Genomic DNA, 18,955 nt, shown 5'->3' on the forward strand with positions numbered 1-18,955 from the left:
GCTGGAGGTCACTCAGGAACTACCAATGGGAGGGGAAGCTGGGCTCAAACTTGGGGCCCTAACCTCCAGGAAAAGACCTTGTCACCATTCTACTCAGCCCCTCAGCAGCCGGGACTCTCCCGAAGGCAGTGTGGATGGGCCAGGGGCTCAGTCACTGGGAACTCCATCCAGCTCCTGACAATCAGGGACCCCCCAGTTTGGTCCCCACCCAGACAGACAAGACAGATGTCCAGGCAAAATTGGATAATCTTTATTTCTTGGAGACCCTGGTGGGGTTGCTGAATAAACAGTCAAGGGCACCCCAGCTCAGGGTAGGTGGCCTCTGCCTGCCCTTTCCTCCTCCTTCCTTCCCTATTCACAGCTTAGGGTCACCACCCACCCCTCACCTTCCAGCGGGAGGGGATGTGTGGCTGCCCCTCATCATCCCAGGGGGGCAGCTCAGCAGGAAGGAAGGAGTGCCCTGGGCTGGGCTCCACCTTGAGTCCAAAGTGCAAGGCTTGGAATGTGGGCCACCTCTTGACCCCACCTTTCTGACCCTCCCCGATCCAGAACAAAAAGCAAGTCAGCCTCCCTTTATCCCCGAGGTTCCTGTGTTCACTGCCATCTGTGCAAGTGTGATGGGCAGAACAGGCAAGAAGGGAAGTCAATTGCCCATTGTGCTGGCTCTGGCCTGTAATCCAAGGGGCATGTGTGGTGGGGATGGGGACACCCCGGGTAGGGGCCACTTCTCAGGGGAAACAGCTCTTGGGTGCTCTGCTTAGAAAGGCTTGTAGCTCCAGTAGCTGGAAAACACCGAGATCTAGGAAGGGAGGAAGGTTGTGGGGACATGGTGAGTGGTGGTGCTGGGGGGCCTGGCCCCTGTTGGACCCTGTGACTCAGGTGAGAGTTCAAGATTATCCAAGGGCAATGTGTCAGGGAGCAGGCACTGTCGCCCAGCAGCCCATCTGGCAGGTGTGTGCAGAGGGCACAAAAGGCCTTAAGATTTGGAGGTGCTTTGGAGGTGAGACAAGAGGCCTTGGAATACCCCCCAAATTAAGGGTCTAAGCAGCCTGTTGCTGGGCTGGCCTCATGTGTCTAAGACTGATCAGCCCAGACCTCACCACCCCCATGTCCCCACCTTATCCTTGAGCTGCTGGCAGAGCTGTAGGGAGACGGTGAAGAAGACAAGGGCATCATTGAGCCACGGGATGACAGACTCCACTTTGTGCACGTGGCTCACTTCCAGACGCTGGGAGCCCCACTCACTGCAGGGCGACATGGGTCCCTGAGCCCCCCAGCCTCTGAGGTGCAGAGGGCGCTCAAGGACACCTCTCCCAACAGCATACTTACAACATGGCTCCAGGGCTGTGGAGCACAGAGCCTCCAGCTGGGCGGAAGTTCTAGGCAGAAGAGCACCAGCCCTGGTCAGGCCCTTGGGGCTGCAGGGCATGCACTGGTGGAAGTGAGGGGTTGGGGGTTGGCAGGGTCCTGCTCACCTTGGTGGAATTGGGCTGCAGGGTGTGCAGCTGGTACACGGTGAGACAGAGCTTGTTAAGGTTGATGTAGACGTTGACCAGCAGATCGGAGGGCAACGCAGGGGCAAACATACGCTGGGGGGTGGGCAGGCAGGCGGGATAAGGGCAGTGCAGGCAGAAGTCCCCCAAGAACCACATCTCTGCCCTCATCTTACAAACTGGGGCATCTAGACTCTTCCCAGGTGCCTGGGTAACTTCCTGCTCTGCCAGGCTTAGAAACCACTGACTCAGACCAAGGGTGCTGTATTTGGGGTGGGGGGCTCACAGGATGAAAGCTGAGGACGCTATCCCAGAAAACTGCATAGATACAGAACTCCTACTGATGACAATCTGGGGCACCCCTGTGTCCCTTTTCTAGGGGACCCACTCTCCTGGACCAAGGCACTGACCGTGAGGCCGCTGGCGGCAATCTCAGGCAGAGTGAGGGTGGCTGGAGTGGTGAGCCGGTTGCGAGCTCTGGTCAGTTGCAGCATCACAGCGTCCATCAACTAGGGGGAGGGAGCTGGTCACAGCTACTGTGAGGGCAGCGGGCCTGGTTCTGATCCCATCCCCCCCACCTCAGCACTGGGGAGCAACAAAGTAGGGTAGCTCCCAGCTCCTGACTTGGTGGTCCTGGTCTCAGAGCTGGAACTGTATCCTAAAGTTGGGGGCTTGTTAAAAATGCAGGTAATTGGGCTCCAGCTGGGGGAGGAGGGCAGGATGTCCAGTGAACCACCCATCCAGGAGCTTGCATTGCATGGGATTCTAGGGGTGGGTCCAATGGGAAATGAGATTCCAGGAGTTAAGTCCCAAGGGCATGAGGGCTTGGCAGGTGGGAGTAGAGGCAATAAAGGAACGTAGAAGGGGTCCTGACCTAGCTAGGGTAGAAAGGGCAAGGGAGAGCTTCCTGGAGGAAGCAATGAGACAGTTGAGTTGATGCCTTAAGTCAGGTACCAACCCCATTTCCACAGGTGAAAAAACTGAGACTCTGAAGGGCAAGGTCACATAGCTAGTGAACAGTGGAACTATGCAGAATTCATCCCTTTCCTTTACCATGGACCAGAGCCCTGGCTTGGACTCAGAGGCCCAGCTTCTACCACTTCCAGCTGCGGCTGTGGGTACTAGGGTGACCTAGGCAAAACTGTTGGGTGGAGGCATATGGGCCATAGCTTATACCCCCCAGGGCAGTCACAGTTCTGGAAGGGACCTCCTCATAGTCCATCAAGTTACAAGTTTCATATGAAGAATCAGAGGTCCAGGGAGGGTAGGTGAACGAGGTAAGGACACACAGCAAATCTGGGCATCCAGACTCAAGTTTTTCCTCCACGCTTTGTGAACTGACTTTTTTTTTTCCCCTTCTTCCTATTGTTAGTACTACTACTAGTAGCTACTATTTACGAAGCACAAGGGGCTGCTTTACCTGCGTTATCAGTTAGTAGTCACTATATCTTGTCCCCTTTTACAGGGAATGATACTGAGGCACAGAGTGGCTAAGTAAGTGACTTGGGGTTGAACAGCTTATAGCAAAGGCCCTGGAATCAGAACCCAGGCCTGATTCTGGAGCTGTGAGCCATTTGACTGTGGCTGGACAGACATGTGTGCATTGAGAAGTGAAGAATCAACTGTCAGCTATACCTGAGGACGTGGGGGCAGAGCACTCCAGGGACCCGGTCAGAGGTCAGGGCTGGGTGTGGGGAACTTGGCTCCCCTATCCCTGTAGGCAGCTCACCTTAAGAACCTCTGCTCCTGTCCTGAACTGGTAGCTGTCATCCCGGTTGTTGAGAAGGTAAATGGCTTGGCTCACGTGGTTCCTGGCATCCTGGATCTGAAAATAGTGCCACTCTGTGGTCAGCGGGCTGGGGCCCAGCAGGGAGGTGTGCCAGATTCGCAGCGGCCATGGTCTCACAGCTCTGGCCCATGCACCCACACGCTGAAGGGCTGTCATCCTTGGAGGGGTGGGTGGGTGGGTGCTGCTTGCCTGACACTTTCCCCATAGTTCCACAACTATGTGCTTCCTGCCCTGGCTGGGTGCTCTGGACAAGGCACAGACTAAGGCAGGCTTGGTTCCTGGCCTCATGTAGCTCACTTTCTAAAGAAGGACAGATGGTAGCACAGTAAAGGCACAAGATAACAGACTGCGTGCCTTGCACAAAAGAATAAACAGGGTAATGAAGGGAGATCAGGGAGCCTCTTTATATGGTGGTCAGAGGAGGCCTCAGGGAGGTGACTTTTGAGCTGACATTCATAACTCTTGTCATGAGAAAAGCTGGTGGAGAGGATTCCAGGCAGTGGGACAAAAATGAGCAAAGGCCCAGAGGTGGAGACTGCTGGTAGCCAGTTGTGGGGGTGAAAAAGCTGGGGCCCAGTGGAGCTGGGAGGGAGCATGGATTTTGTCCTCAAGAGCCATGGGAACCCCCTGGAAGCATGGGAAGGGAGTGACTTGTTCAGGGGGAAGTTCCTGTGGCTTTGGCTGGGGAGCACAGACAGATTCACCTCCCACAAAGCTAGTCTCTGGAGCCCCAGGCCCCACCCACCCCAGCTTTGCTGCTAGGAGACACTGTACCAGGCTTGCTGTAGTAGCAAATCCTCCGTGTCCAGCCCCTGGAGGCCTTGGTACCACTGTGCAGGCCTGCCTGCCTCTGCCTGCCTCTGCCTGCCTCTGCCTGCTCTTGTGGCCTGAGCTCTGGTCAGGGAAGGTCCTGGTTACCTGCTGTAACTTCCACTGCTTGTCCTCCCTGAAGGCAAAATGCAGCAACTGGTTGTTCCGGGGCATCTTCAGGTTCACGTCCTGATGGGTGAGAGGGGGATAAACTGGGCAAAGGGATGTCCTTAGGCTTTTGGTTACTCAGCCTTTAAGCTGGGGGGCTGAACTAGTGGTGGTTTAGGCCCCAGACACTTCCAGGGGGTAGGGGGATGGACTCCCAACATCATGGCCGTTTGGGGGTGAACAGGGAGGTCAGGAAACAGGAACTCAGGCCCAAGAAAAATCACAAACAAATGAAAAGGAAAGAGACCAAGAATGGGGAAGGTGGCCTTGACTGGGAGAAGTATTGTGACTGGGGAGACAGAATATCTGCACAGGCCAATGGACTGAACACCTACCTGTGAAGGAGAGGGACCTTCCCCCACCCCCTGGCACCTGGCACAGGGTTAGGTGCAGATGGAGCTCTGTTGTTGGCTGATTCCACTTTGATCTGGGGCCAGCCTAATCCTGCCAATGCCCGTGCTTCACTGGGCCCTGACTCAGGGGCGGACCATTTACAAAGCATCCCCTTTCTACACGTCTTACAGAAACCACATACCAATCTCATGAAAAGGTTGGGGGTTCTTGTCATTTTATAAGGAAACTAAGGCTCAGAATGATCAAGGATCCTGCCCAGTGTCACACAGCCAGCTGGTGGCAGAGCTAAGCAGGAGGCTCCCACGCTCTTCCTCACTGGCTTCTCCAGCAACAAGGAAAGGGGGGAGGGGCCAGGACTCACCGCCTGGCTCAGCGCGTCCCCTTGCAGAGTCAGCACGCCTTTCACCTGGTCAGTGCTACAACACATTGGGGTCAGAGCAGAACTTGAAGCTAATCCCTCCTAACACCCAGCCATCCCAGTGGGCTGCTTCTGGCTGGCTGTCACAGGATGTTCCAGCCCGGGTGTCCCACCCTCCTAAGGAGCCCATCCCAGGGGTTTCCGCAGAGCCACGGCTCACCCATAGCTGCCCAGAATGAAGTTCTCTTGCTTGACAGGCCCCTCCGTGCCTGAGCCCTGCAGAGTGAAGCGGAGAGAGGCCTCCTGGGGGGCAGAGGGGAGTGGGGCAAAGTTCACTCAATCCAGTCCAGTGCTCCTTCCAGAAGCCCCCCTCCCGGGTTGGCTAGGAGAGAACAGGTGGGCTGGCCTCACAGGGACACTTTATCAAGCCTCCAGGGCACCTTCCTGTTTCTCCGACTCCTCCCCCATGGCCTGAATTTCAGGTCTTACCGGAGGCAATGCCTACTCCTTCCCTATTCCCTGAGCACCTACAGTGTCCACAAGGCGGTATAGAACAGGAATACTTTCCCAGGTCGGTCAAGGTGCTCAGGTGTGAAGAATAGGGTCAGGGAACAACGGTAGTCATGACAACTCGCAATTCCGGTCATACCAGGCAAGGCCCAGTTATTTGTGAGTTGACTGGCTTATCTTCACGACAGCACTGTGAGGCACATACCGTTACATCCTTTTTGTAAAGGATAAAAAGGAGGCCCAGAGAGACTGAGTACTTGGCTCATGTCACCATGTTGGGGTCCTTGATCTCAGATTAAATGCCACTGCCTCAAAGAAGACCTTCGCCGTCCGGACCCCGGGGCTCATCCCAGGTCCGCGGCACTCCCATGGCTGCTTGGAGAAACGGGTAAGTACCTTCTGGTGTCCCCGACTAGGCTCCAAGTCCACTGACGACAAAACCGCGTTTGAACATCCCACATCAAGAACACAGCAAGCGTGAGGGAGGCTGGCGAGGCCACCCAAGGGAAGGAGCCCGTCAGGGGAGGCTGGGAGCGCGCAAAGGTCTGTGACCGCCCCGCGAGGCGTTACCTTTAGGATGTCCTGCAGCTGTCTCAGCACAGCGTGCACCTCGTCGTGAAGCAGCCAGCGGAATTCCTCCTCCTGCCGGGACAGGCCGCTGTCAGACACCCGGACCTGCCGCCCCAACCCCGCCACACCGGATTGTGCACCTCACCAGCACAGCACGCTCCACCGTTGTCGCTGCCATTGCAGCCGCCATGGCTGCCCCTGGCTGCTCAGCTACGGACTCTCGGGTAAGCGGTCCTCCCAGGCCGTTCTGTCAACTCTGCGCCTGGGCCCACCCCCACTGTCTATTGGCTGCAGGGAACCAATCCCACCCCTTAACCACCTTCTCACAATGCTGATTGGCTGAGAGGATACCCACTCCACCCCGGCTGGAACCTGACTGGCTGGGTATAACTATTCTCTCCAGCTGGGCTCATTGGGGACGCCCTCGGGGAGCCGCTAGTTGTCGAGTCGCCTCGCTTCAGCTGGTGGGCTGTGGCCGTCGACCCGCCTCTTCCGGGTTCTGATAGGGTATTTTTACACACTTGCGCTCCATTGGCCGAAGGACTGGCTCGCTCTTGCCCCGCCCACCGATTGGTCGAGGTGGTAACAGGCTCTGGCTGGGCCTCACCAGAGCAGCGGCCCCTTAAAGTTAACCTCCACCCTTTTCTTCCCTCCACTCCTGGGCGGGTTGGTGTTTGGGTGCAGGCCACCGCCAAGGTTGTCAGTCACAGCTGTGTTACCAAGAAACGTTTTATTCTGCTTGCAGTAGCCTTTTGTTAATTGCACAAAAATCTTTTTTTCTTTTGCCATTTAAACATCATCACACATTTCTATTCTGAAAGACATGTTCATTAAAAACAAAGCAAAAATAAAAATTCACAACCTTAATTACCAGATTTGTTGGGGAAAAAAGGGTGGCAGGAAGGGCTTTCTTACAAGCTTTTTCACAAGTGTCACATTTTCTTTTTAAGAGGAAAGGATTTCAAAACAAACATGAGATAGCTTAAACAGAAATATTAATAAAAAAGGAACTTTACAGAATTGCCAACAATATTAAGACAACATTGACTAACCAGTTTCATTACAGCATGTTTCCCCACTCCCACCCCCAAGTGTCCAGCTAGGACTATAACAGGCTTTGTGTTCAGTCAGAATTCAAAATCCCAGTGAAATCAACTGTGCCAAAAATCACAGGCATTTTCCCTGCCCTCCCCGCATGTCCTCTGAGACCCCAAAACTTGGGTTCTGATCAGTGGAAAAAGACCAAAGTTGTGAGGGGAAGGGACCCACACCAGTGTGGCCACCTCATTTTTTTAATATAATTATATATATTCACTATAAATGCTGACCTTCTGGCAACAAAGTGTGACTTTGAAAAGAACCCATGCAGAGGCAGACAATGACATCCTTTAGGTGACCTCCTTGTTCTTATGCCACATTCCAAGCCCCTCTGGTCCCCTATCCAAGGAGAAATACTAGATCCTCAAGGATGCCTTGGATCCACCTCTGGGGGCTGGTTAGTTCAGGCTCAGTCAGGCCCAGTTCTCCTCTTCCCTCCTGACAGACCCCAGGGCCCTGGAAGCACCGAAGACCAAGCTGCTGGCTGAAGTGAAGATACTCATTCCTTTTCAAGAGCTGAGCCTAAGAAATGGTCATCACTGGTCAGGCTGGGTCTGGGCCAAAGGGAGAGACAGGAAGAAATACTCTCTATGGGAGGAAAAGGGGAAAGGGAGGAGAATGGAGAGGTGGGCATGCAGAGGACTTGTACAGGGGCTGGAGAAGGTGGGACCAATGCAAGGGCACCTGGGACTGAGGCTCTTCAGAACCAGGTGCAGTCTGTGGCATAACGGAAACAGGAAGGAGCCCTTTCCTCCCCTCCTCACTGATGGCCCTCAGGAATCCCTTCCCACAGGCTGGGATGCAAATCCAAATACTAAAACAGCCTGTTGAAGAAAGAGCTCTCCCTACACCAAAGCAAAGAAGTCCGATCCCAGCCCAGGGTTCCATAGTGATGGCAACTTCTAGGATGAGTACTGAAGAGCAGTTGAGGGAGAGTAGGCTTCTATGAGCCTACCTACAGGCTGACTGCTGCTCTCCCCGGAAAGCCAGAGCCCTGTCTTTGCTTGACTTTGCCAATCTCTTTTCAGTTCACAAAGGCATTTCTGGAGAGTTGGTTGCACGTTGGTAGCTTAAACATGACAATCCTCATCAGCTGGGCACCTGAGGTTGGAGGGCCCACAGGATCCTCCATTTAGTCTGTGTTGGTTCATCTTGACCCACAGCATCGCTCCACAAGGGATCCATCCAGTGGGGAATGTGAACATGACCATGCCTCTTTGCTGAGGGAAGCAATGGGAAGGCTTCCAGTTCTCACTGCTGGTTCTAGTTCCTTGACTGGAAGGGGTCTGAGATAAGAGAAGCTTGAGAGAAGGGGAAAAAAGCCAGGCAGCAGTTTCTGGGCAGCTTCTATCCTGGAATAAGAGCCAGTGTGTGTGTGTGTGTGTGTGTTGTGTATGTGTGTGTATACAGAGCCACCTGGTTTGTGGGCCAGTGCCCAGCTCAAGAGCTTTGCCACAGGCTGACCAATCCTGCTGACACCTCTCCCCTTCCCAAGACCTTCAAGGGAAGAGTAATGCTGTGTGCTGTGCTGATGGCAGGTCTCAAAGTCTGTATAAAAGGAGATCAAGACAGGTGGACTGGTCCAGAGTGAAGTGCCAGGACCTCAACCCCATGTGATGAAAAAGGGGTCAGAGGAAAGATTAGGGGAGTGGGGGCTTAGTGTATGTAGGCCCGGTACACGGCAGACATATCGTTGTCAGACTGGTCCAGTGCCTTGGCTCTTTTGTACACCTGAAAAAGAATTAGATGGGCTCAATCTCTGACCACACAACTGGCATAAAGACCTGGATGTGCTTTCTGGAGGTGGTTTTAGATGTGGTTAGATGGGTAGGTTCTGGAGTCCAGGCTGTCTGGGTATGACTCCTGACTCCTTTGCTGACTGGGACAAAGTACCTCAGCCACTGCTTTTTGATATCTTGGAGAAGGTAACAGGGTTATGATGAGGGTTAAGTGGAGTGAGGGATGTATAATTTTTAGAGTGTCCCCACAAAGGTAGAACTCAGTATTTTAACTATGTGCCTTCTTGCTGAAGCCCCTCCAAGGATTTCCCATGTTATTCTCCAGGCTACTACGGTCCTTGACCTTTCCTCTGCATGGGACGCCCTTCCCTCTGCATGGCTGGCATCTTCCCAAAGGCATTTCTTGACCACCTCATCTAAAGCAGCTACAGCGTAGCACTTTACATCTTGGTCACCTCTATCTATTTACCATGTCCTATTTTATCCATATTTCTGACCATCTGAAATTTTTACTTGTTAAATACCTATGTGATTATTTCATGCCTCCTTCCATTAAAATGTACACCAACCTGTCCCCTGAGCATAGTATGGTGCTTGGTGATTAACAGCTGCTCTGGAGATACTAGGTGACTATCTGGATGTGTGAAAAGAATTAAAAAGCCGTTGTTCAACAAGGGCAGTATGGCATCCAGTCATGCCGAGGAAATGCAGCGGGACACAAGTTTCCTCCCCCACATGGCTGGCTCTTTTTTTTAAAAAAATTTCTCTTTATTGATTTTACAAAAGAGAGAGGAAGGGGAAGAGAAGGGGGTGGGAGAAATATGAATTTATTGTTCCACTTATATGTGCATTCATTGGTTGCTTCTTGCATGTGTCCTGAACAAGGATCAAATCTGTAACTTTGGCATATCAGGCAATGCTCCAACCAACTGAGATAACCTGGCCAGGGCTGCATTTTTTTCTTTCTTTCTTAACAAAAACAAAAAACAAAAAAATGTGTGTGTGTGTGTGTGTGTGTGTGTGTGTGTGTATATTCCAGTTGGAACCGCAATAATTGAGTGTCCATTATAGCTCAGGTGAAGATGCAACTCAGAATGAAGGCTAAAGACTTTTTCAGATAAAACCAATTATAACCAGCAGACCTACATTACAAGAAATGCTAAACACAAGTTCTCCCACCTGAAAGGAATCAACACCAGAAAGAAATTCAGTACTTCAGAAAGAAATGGAGAGCACTAGAAATCGCAAATTAGAAAAATTATAAAATGATTTTTCCACTTAATTTCTTTAAAATACATATGACTACTTTAAGTAAAACATTTCAACACTGGTGGGTTTAAAACAAAGGCAGGTATGACACACAGGACATCTGTAACCTAAAGCAGAGGTCCTCAGCCTGGGGGGATTTCGCCTTTCGGGGGACACTGGTAATGTCTGGATCTCTTTGGGAGTGATGCTGGCAGCTAGTGGGTAAAGGATGGGGATGCCGTTAACATACTGCAATGCACAGGGCAGTTCCGCCAACAAAATGTTAATAGTGTCCAGGTTGAGAAACCCTGACTTAAAGGATGAGGAACAGAGAGGTAGATCGATCTGTGTTTTTGCTAAATATTAACTCTAAGTAAACCATGAAATTAAATGTGTACTGCAATCCCTAGGACAAAAACAGAAGAAAAACAACGCATCATTAAAATGTTGATAGAGCCCTGGCTGGTGTGGCTCACTTGGCTGGAGTGTCATCCAGTGAACTGCAAGGTTGTGGGTTCGATTCCTGAGTCAGGGCACAAGCCTAGGTTGAAACTTTGATCTCCAGTTGGGACATATAAGAGAGGCAACTGATGAACGTTTCTCTCTTACATCAATTTTTCTCTCCCTCTTTCCCTTCTCCTCTCTAAAAATCAATAAGCATGTCCGCAGATGAGGATTAAAAAAGCCAACAGATATCTACAATGGACTTCTAAAAATATATTGAAATAACACAAAATAAGGCATAAAAGGAGGAAAAGACAAATACCAGAGGGAGAAAAGCAATCAAATAATAAACCAGTAGCTCTGAATCCAAACACAGAGCAGACCCGAAGACAGACTAAATGTTAACTTTAAGATCCGACGACTAGAGAGCCTAACTATTAAAACGAATGGCCAGAAAATGCCACATTCCACTGAGAAATTACCCAAAATGTGTTTCCAAGGTAATGAATGACGGTGGGGGCAAGTCAGAAATCGCCGCATCGAGAAGTGTTGCCAGTACAAGCCGCACACAGACCTGCTCAGAAACAACTACAATGAAAGACAAACCCATCAAGAGATGAGTCTACTGCCGCGGGAGAACCACAGGTGAAACCAGAGAGAAACCTGACACTGCACTGCAGCCTGAAAGAGTGAGTAAACTGCTTGGAGATATTCTCGCAAGGAAGGAATGGAAGATACAGAATCTAGGGACAGAAGATTATGTCCATAACTATGAAAAGGCAGGTCTGAAATGAGCAAAATTTTGTTTTACTTTTTTCTTTGCAGGAATAAGCCACTTGAGCCCTGTAAGAATTTAACTTGAATGAAAATGTGTATCAGCTTATAGCACTTGAAGCTACAGCTTCTAAAATAAATGAATCTATGTGTTTCATTAAATGGTTTTATTATAACTCCATGGTAAAGACAAATACTACTCAGATTTTTTTTTTTAAGATTACATTTCTATTAGGTTAAGAATACTGAACTTCTAAAAATTGTTTTCAAAAAGTGCATGTGTAGGTAGGTGGTTAGGAAGTGTCATTCAAAAACGATGTTAACGATGGCTTTGGCTAGTAGCTTAATTGGTTAGTGTCGTCCCAACATGCCAAGGTTGTGGGTTTGATCCCTGGTCAGGGCACATACGAGGATTAGCTAATGAATGCATAAATAAGTGCAACAACAAATAATGTTTCTCTTTCTTTCTCTCTCCCTTCCTCTCTATCTCTGTAAAATCAATAAATAAAAATTTAAAAAAGTCAACAATTAAACTCCAATTAATAGGCAAATGTTGTCAGAATGAATAAAAACTCAAGGCCCAATTACAGATTGTCTACAAAACATACAATTTAAAGACACAGGCTGAAAGTAAATGGATAGAAAAAGATACACCATGAAATCAGCGGGCATGAGAAGGCTGTAGTAGTGATATTAAAACCAGACAACAGATATCAAAACAAAGGTCAAGAGACATTTCATAATAATAATGAAAGGGTAACTTCATCAGGAATACATAAGTAAGTTTCAAAGGCATTAAGCAAAATGGACAGAATTAAAAAAGTAAGACAATTTCACAATCATAGTTGGACATTTTAATATTCCTTTCTCAGCAAATGAAAGAAGCAGAGGAAAGGCCAGTAAAGCTAATATGAGAACACTGCCAATCACCTTGACCTAACTGATACCTACAGAGCAAAGCATCCAACAACTGTAGACAACAGTTGTCTTATGTACACACGGCACACCCAGCAAGACAGACCATCTGCTGGGCCACAAAATAAGCTTGAGTAAATTTAAAGACTTAAAAATCATACAGGGCATATTCTTTGACTACAAAAGAGATCATTAGAACTCAATAACCATTAAGACATCTAGGAAAACCCTAAATATTCGATAAACCTTGAAGTAATCTACTGATCAAAGAAATAAGGGAAATAAGCATGGCTCAAAAGGAGATGTCCGGCTTTTAATGCTCCTGTTAAAAATGCAGGTCTAAACCCAATGATCTGACATTCCACACTGAGAGGTTAGACCAGAGAGCAAAGAACAGCCGGAATAAGTAAAAGAGAAGAATAACAGAAGAAAAATAAAGGGAAGGCTGCTGGAACTTGTGCCACCGGCTCTTGCAGTTAGTTACCTCATTGGCTGCAGCTGCCATAGGAGTTGGGTGGTTGACGGCATCGCCCAGCGCAATGGCTAGGCGAAGATCCTTCTGAATGTATTTCAGGTAGAAATCAGGCTTGAAGTTTCCTTGAAGAATATCTGAGGAGAGAAAGACACTTCTCAAAACAATCAGAAGGGCTTAAGAAAGAAACCACCTGCGGTAGTATCAGGGATCAACAACTAGCATTTCTGTCCCCCTCAGATACCCAAGAGACGAGTTCCTAGCCTGTACCCTCAAATCCCATCCACTGTGTCTGGACCCTCCCTACCTGAGGGCATGGACTAACTTGAGAGTGTATCTTTCATACTCAATGAGCACCTGAAGAACGGACTGTTCTGACACCTGCCTGACACAGTTCCTCAGCTCTTAAAAAATATAATGCAAGAAGGGAGGCCAAAGGCAACTTACTTTGGCACTTCTGGTCCAGAAAGATGCTGGCCAACTGTCCTTGATTAAGGATGTCCAATAGTGTCTGCTGGGACTGGCCTGTCACTTGGGCCAGGGTCAGCCCCTCAGCAATGGTGGCCATGAAGCTCCCCTGGACCATATTCACAATCAGCATCATCTTGGCTGCATTGCCAACCTCACCTGCCCAAAGCAAAGAATCACGGTCACTTCCCAAGAACCCTGCAGGCAGTGATTTTCTGCCCACCCTCACCCCTGCTCGGACCCACCTCTACACCCAGGGAAGGCCTCATTCACCTGCCCCTGACAGAACTGGCTCTGACCCTTCTGGCTCTTCCTCCTTCCAGGCACTGACTGTGCAAGTCAAAGGAAACCTTCCCACAGGGGCCCCAGGCAGAGGCTGTGCGGGATTGATGTTGTCATCAGTGCAGTCTAGAGGGGATGTGGCCCGACAGGTGGGCAGATATGTTACCTAGAAAGAAGGAGGTCTTCCCCATTGCCTGGAAGCAGCTGCTGCAGTCCTCATATAAACCCCTGTCTCCGGCTGCTAAGATCACCAACATCCCATCATTAGACAGCTGCTGATTCCCTGAGACCGGGGCTTCCAGAAAGCGGCCCCCCCTGGACACAATCACCTGGAAAGGAAAGTCACAACTCCTGGAGGCCTTGCTTCTCCCAGATGTCTTGGGCAAGGAACAAGGGGTATCCTCAGGTGGGAGTACTTGGCCCTCCACACTGAGGCCCCAAAGCTGACATCTGTATCAAGGTGCTGGACCAAAGCTGTGGGAGCGCCAGCAGACTGTCTAGATGCCTGACTCACATGTGGTAAACAGAGAGGCTTAACTCTTCTCATAAGTTCTCAGTTACTCTGAATTTCTTATAAAGATCAAAGATTACAACGAAGCGTGGCTGTGCCAACTGCTTGGCCAACCACACTCCTATGGACACCCTTCCCTGACTTTAGCCAGTCTCAGAACACATGAGCTGGAAGTCACCACTACTGCACTTGGTCCCAGCAGCTCAGGCAAGAGGAATACTCTACTAGTATCAACTACAAATAGATGTTTAAACCAAAAAGGCTGTGCTGGCAGTCTGGACTGCTTCTCACTGTGAGGCTGGCAGCTATAGGATCTGATGCCCATCCCAGCTGGGAAGCACCTCTCCTCTCAGGGCCACTTAGACTAGCTGCAGCTTTGAAGGTGGAGAGTGAAGACAGGCTAGTCCCAAGGCTACTGGCCTCTCTCTTCTCTCTGGCTTTGTCTCTAGAGTAACCAAGTTGCCCACACTTGGGTGTGGTCGATCTGGGTCTTGGGCTCCAACCAAAAGGATGCTGGAGGGCCAGCCCGAACAAGGCCGCTACCTGGGCCAGCTCGGTGACTGTGTCGGCATCCACTGTTGACATGTCCACGTAGCACTTCCCGGGGCGGATTCCTTGCAGCACACCACTGGGGCCCAGCACCAGCTGTGGGGACACAAGGGAGAAGCAATAGCCCAGGCCCCCAGCCTGATACCCAGGAGTCCCTTAGACCAAAAGTCAGAATCCATTTGCTCTTTTGGCTCATTTCCTGATTAGGAGCTAACAAATATTAAGGCTGAAAAGGGAAAAGCAAATAAATAAGGTTTAAAAAAAAAGAATTTCTAGTATGTTCTCATTTATTTTAAAAAAGGAATGTTTATTTTTATTAAAAACTTCCCATTTAAGAGATGGAACCTTGATGCTTAAGTTTTGGGGCTTTTTTGGATTTACTTGGATTAGACTGGTCACCAGTTTAACAAAATGACTACTGCACTTGAACTTCTAAAACATTCAAATGCAGTGATAGCTAAACATAGGAACGTGGAACATGGACCAAAAGCATACTCAGCCCCAAAGCTTTCAGCTCAACAAGAATACACCACAAACCATTTCAGCATAGACCTCGGGGATCCTAGTCATTTTCATTCTTTGTTCTGAATTAAATTAAAGGAAGTCTGTATTCAATTTATGCAAACACCCTTCACAATGGGAGATGGCCCCCAGATGGGAAATTCAACCCGCCACATGCAGACAACACTCACTCCGTGTGCAGGGGAGAAGGGGAGGAGGCCAGCCAGCTTTCCTGGCCACAATCTGAGACGCTGAGGGGAGGGAGGGGATCCTTACATCCTTGGCCGCCTTTGGATCCGACACACAGGCAAAGGTGATGTCACAAGTTGAAACAACTTCAGCGGGGGTTCTTCCTAGGCGGGCCCCCTCCTGGATGAACAAATCACACTGCAAAAGTCACAGATCCTAACGTGAGCTGCAGGCAGTACACAACAAACAAGACAATCAGGCCAGAGACACAGTGCCAGGTCTTCTCGGCTGGCCTTCCAAGGCAGGAGACTGAAGCTGAGGTTGGGAGCCTGGGATGCCAGAGCTGGCAGTCTGGCTTCTTGAGGGAAGTAGTTGGGGCCTCTTAAGGACGTCTTATGTTTTTGTATACCTGGTACCTAGACTGATGTTCTACTTCACAGTAAACATAAAACAAGTGTCTGCTGAAGGATTCCTGTTTGATGACAGGATGTGAACAGTACCTGTTTGCAGCCCTGTGTGGCTGTCTTGGCTGGTGGCAAAACCATGCAGTGCCCTGAGTTTTCAGCACTGTGCTAGGGAAGCAGGGCTTGGTTGGGAGGCTGTCATTGATTACTGAGCTGTTTCTGGGGATTCAAAAACACTAAATTTTCTTTTCTGAGAATTAAGATCACCCAGAAGATCTCATGACAAAACACATCATTAATACTTCAGTGCATTTCCTTTGTCCAAAGGCATTTAAAAAGTAATTAGAATAATTTGAACCTACTATTTTGTACCCAACTTTTAGTATTCTGCACGACATTTATCCATATTGTAGTCTCTTATAATTATCACTTACAATGGGCGGCAGCAAAGTATTCCATTAAGAGGATTTACCCAATGGCTCCCGTGCAGTTTGAAATCTGGACTGCTTTTAATTATAAATGACTCTAAAAAATATCTTTATGTACAATACTTCCCCTCTATGTTTTGAATTTTGATCTCTAAGAATGAAACAAGTTCCAAATAGTTTTCAAGCTCTAATTAAATGTAGAGGCAATATAAAACAATCATCAGCACTGAGTACATCACTTAGAAACAAGCATCCATAAACACATTAAAATTTTATCCTACTTGATTTAACCAGCTAAATATAGCAACTCTTTGGTGATACATTTTGATTACTTCTGATTACCAAACCTTTAAAAATAACTTTGGTTTTTAATGGTTTCCTCTTTTTGTGAGCTTTTTATCTTGAGCTGTCAAACTATGTATTTCACAAAAATCAACATACTACTCTAATCCTATTATGTTTGCTATAAGCACTTTAATTAATGTATCTTTCAATTTTGTTTATTTTTTTGTTGTGGGGAGTATTGTGGAAAACTTCACCTTTTGTATGGTGCCAGGTGGGTACTGGGAATATTGGGAGGAATACTTTGTAAAATATATGATGGTCTAACCACTATGCTGTACAACGGAAGCTAATACAAAATAATATTAAATGTAAATTGTAATAAAAAAAGAAGAAAAAAGGCCTATTCCTCTTTTTCTTTAGTGATTTCAACTGCATCTAGGCTTAGAGAGATCTATGTTAACATTTAATTTTATTTTCTTCTGGTTTTTCCTTTGGAAAAAATTCATTAATCTATCTAGAATATATTTTATGATGCAGTAGGAAGAGAGATTAGTATTTCCTCAAATTTCTAACCAGCTGTCATACTTCCTTAATATCTCTCCACATGACTCGGCTAAGCAATGCCTCTTTCTTCACTTCTTATTATACCATGTTCCAGTTTTCCCCTTGGGCTTTCTCTCAGCTCTAGACATCCTCTGCAGCTTCTCCACTCTGACCTGTGTTATCCTTTCAGTATTTTCGGTCTCCAGGGAGTCATATCTGAAGCCACTTCTGCAAACTAAGTCTTGTACCTAGAGTTCTCCCTAACCCCTGATGGAATATGCACTTCTCACACTCTCTGTCCCAGCCTGCTCTAAGTTATTTGAATCAAGTGTCAAAAATGTAATCGACCACCTTCCTCACCAAATGGCACCCTTGTCCACTAAGTTTTAAGTCAAAGCTTAAGAACATAATCTTGCCCTGGCTGGTATGGCTCAGTGGACTGAGTGCCAGTCTGTGAACTGAAAGGTTGCCAGTTTGATTCCCAGTCAGGGTACATGCCTGGGTTGCAGGCCAGGTCCCCCCAGTTGGGGGTGTGTGAGAGGCAACTGATTGATGTTCTCTCACACACTGATGTTTCTCTCCCTCTTTTTCTCCCTTTCTCCCCCTTCTCTAAGAAATAAATAAAATTTAAAAAATACAATTTATTTATTTACTTTTTAGAGAGAGGGGGAGGAAGGAAGAAAGGGAGAGAAACATCAATGTGTGGTTGGTTGCCTCTCATGTGTCCCCCCCAGAGGGCCCTGGCCCGAAACCTAGGCATGTGCCCTGACGGAATTGAACGACCCTTTGGTTTGCAGGTTGGTGCTCAATCCACTGAGTCACACCAGCCAGGGAAAATAAATAAAATCTTTAAAAAACAAAAACAAAACATGATCTTTTGTCGTTCACAGCTATCTGGGTAGTGCAAGTTTTCCTTGTAATTCTTAATCATAGGGACTGCTCTTTTTCTGTTTCTTGGTGTTCTAGGACATGAAACAGACCTGAAACTTCTGGATGTTTAACATGGCAACTGACAGTCCTTCATGGTGGCCTTGAGACAAGATGGAGAATGTGAAATTAGTATTCCCTCAACTTTCTAACCAGTCATCTGAATAGAACTCACTGACCAACCCTTTGACTATTTCACTGATTCATGGTGAGCAACCTTTATTACAGGAAGACCTAGGCTTTCTGGGTGACCTGCTGGGTCTGTGTTTGCTATATAGCACAGTGCGTTTTGGCCTTTTAGTACGTGGCTTCATATTATTACGTTTTCACTTCTGCTTGGGAGAGACCTGCTCATTATTCTTTCTCTTCTAAAAATTTAGAAGTGTCTCTCATTTTTCCAGAAGAATCACAGAATAATTTTTTATTAGGATTCTTTTACACAAATTCCATGAGGATTGTCATAAGATTAAATGGTTTTTTAAAGACCACATTTACTACATAATTTGTGCCAGGCACTGTGCTGAGAACCTTATTTCATCTCAATTATCTTCACACCCCCACAAAGCACGGGCTTTTGCTGTCATCATTTTATAGGCCTAGGGAGGTAAACTATCTTGCTGAAGAAGGCAAACAGTAGAGTGTGACTTAGACTAGGTCTGCCCTATTCCAAACCAAAGTTCTACCTGCTTTGCTCTATAGCCTTCCTATAAATTAATCTGGAAAGAATAGCCTTGTTTATAACATTTAGGCTGCCTAATCAAGAAAACAGGAAGACCAGAGGCACTTCTATCAAAGGATAATGCACTTATAAGTAAACTCTCTAATTTCCTAGTTTTCTTGACAATCTGCCACTGTGCACCTTAGATTTCCTGGGTATGCTTAGCCTTGAATCACAAACTGGCCTGCTGTTGGGACCCCTGCTACAGCAAAGTGAATTTTACTTTTGCCTAGAACATTTTTGTTAATTCAAATCCATCACCTCTGCCAACTCCTTCAGCAATCACACCTCATTTCAGCCTTCACCTCTGCACATAAGGGCATCTTGTACCCAATCATTTCACAAATACATGTTCAGTTACACTTTGTTGTGCAAGAAGCCAGTCCTTTCTCAGTCTTTCCTTTGTTC

General features: G+C 48.0%; 2 protein-coding genes across 6 annotated transcripts in view; both read right to left on the reverse strand.

Annotated features, from left to right (window-relative positions):
- Positions 1 to 228: 228 nt before the first annotated feature.
- Positions 229 to 6,306, reverse strand: ROGDI (rogdi atypical leucine zipper). The gene is made up of 11 exons (XM_037143510.2): positions 6,198 to 6,306; positions 6,053 to 6,124; positions 5,193 to 5,275; positions 4,976 to 5,030; positions 4,201 to 4,281; positions 3,223 to 3,318; positions 1,904 to 2,002; positions 1,476 to 1,589; positions 1,330 to 1,379; positions 1,118 to 1,244; positions 229 to 799 (listed from the first exon to the last, which is right to left on the reverse strand). Exons 1-11 carry the CDS (start codon positions 6,240 to 6,242, stop codon positions 758 to 760), a joined length of 864 nt encoding a protein of 287 aa, XP_036999405.1. The 5' UTR covers positions 6,243 to 6,306; the 3' UTR covers positions 229 to 757.
- Positions 6,307 to 6,763: 457 nt separating this feature from the next.
- GLYR1 (glyoxylate reductase 1 homolog) overlaps positions 6,764 to 18,955 on the reverse strand; it is a 36,268-nt gene continuing 24,076 nt past the window's right edge. For 3 of the 5 annotated variants that reach the window (XM_037143506.2, XM_037143503.2, XM_037143509.2), the window contains 6 exons: positions 15,330 to 15,440; positions 14,547 to 14,648; positions 13,659 to 13,821; positions 13,190 to 13,369; positions 12,755 to 12,879; positions 6,764 to 8,881 (listed from right to left, as the gene is read on the reverse strand). In XM_037143506.2, coding sequence (XP_036999401.1) covers positions 8,807 to 8,881; positions 12,755 to 12,879; positions 13,190 to 13,369; positions 13,659 to 13,821; positions 14,547 to 14,648; positions 15,330 to 15,440 — 756 coding nt within the window. In that variant the 3' untranslated portion in view covers positions 6,764 to 8,806. The remainder of the gene's footprint in view (positions 8,882 to 12,754; positions 12,880 to 13,189; positions 13,370 to 13,658; positions 13,822 to 14,546; positions 14,649 to 15,329; positions 15,441 to 18,955) is intronic. The other 2 variants (XM_037143507.2, XM_037143505.2) reach the window with 1 other exon arrangement.

The sequence above is a fragment of the Artibeus jamaicensis genome, unplaced genomic scaffold (assembly GCF_021234435.1).
Source record: "Artibeus jamaicensis isolate MK-2021 breed Jamaican fruit bat unplaced genomic scaffold, CSHL_Jam_final contig_700, whole genome shotgun sequence".
In the NCBI taxonomy this organism is placed as follows: domain Eukaryota; kingdom Metazoa; phylum Chordata; class Mammalia; order Chiroptera; family Phyllostomidae; genus Artibeus; species Artibeus jamaicensis.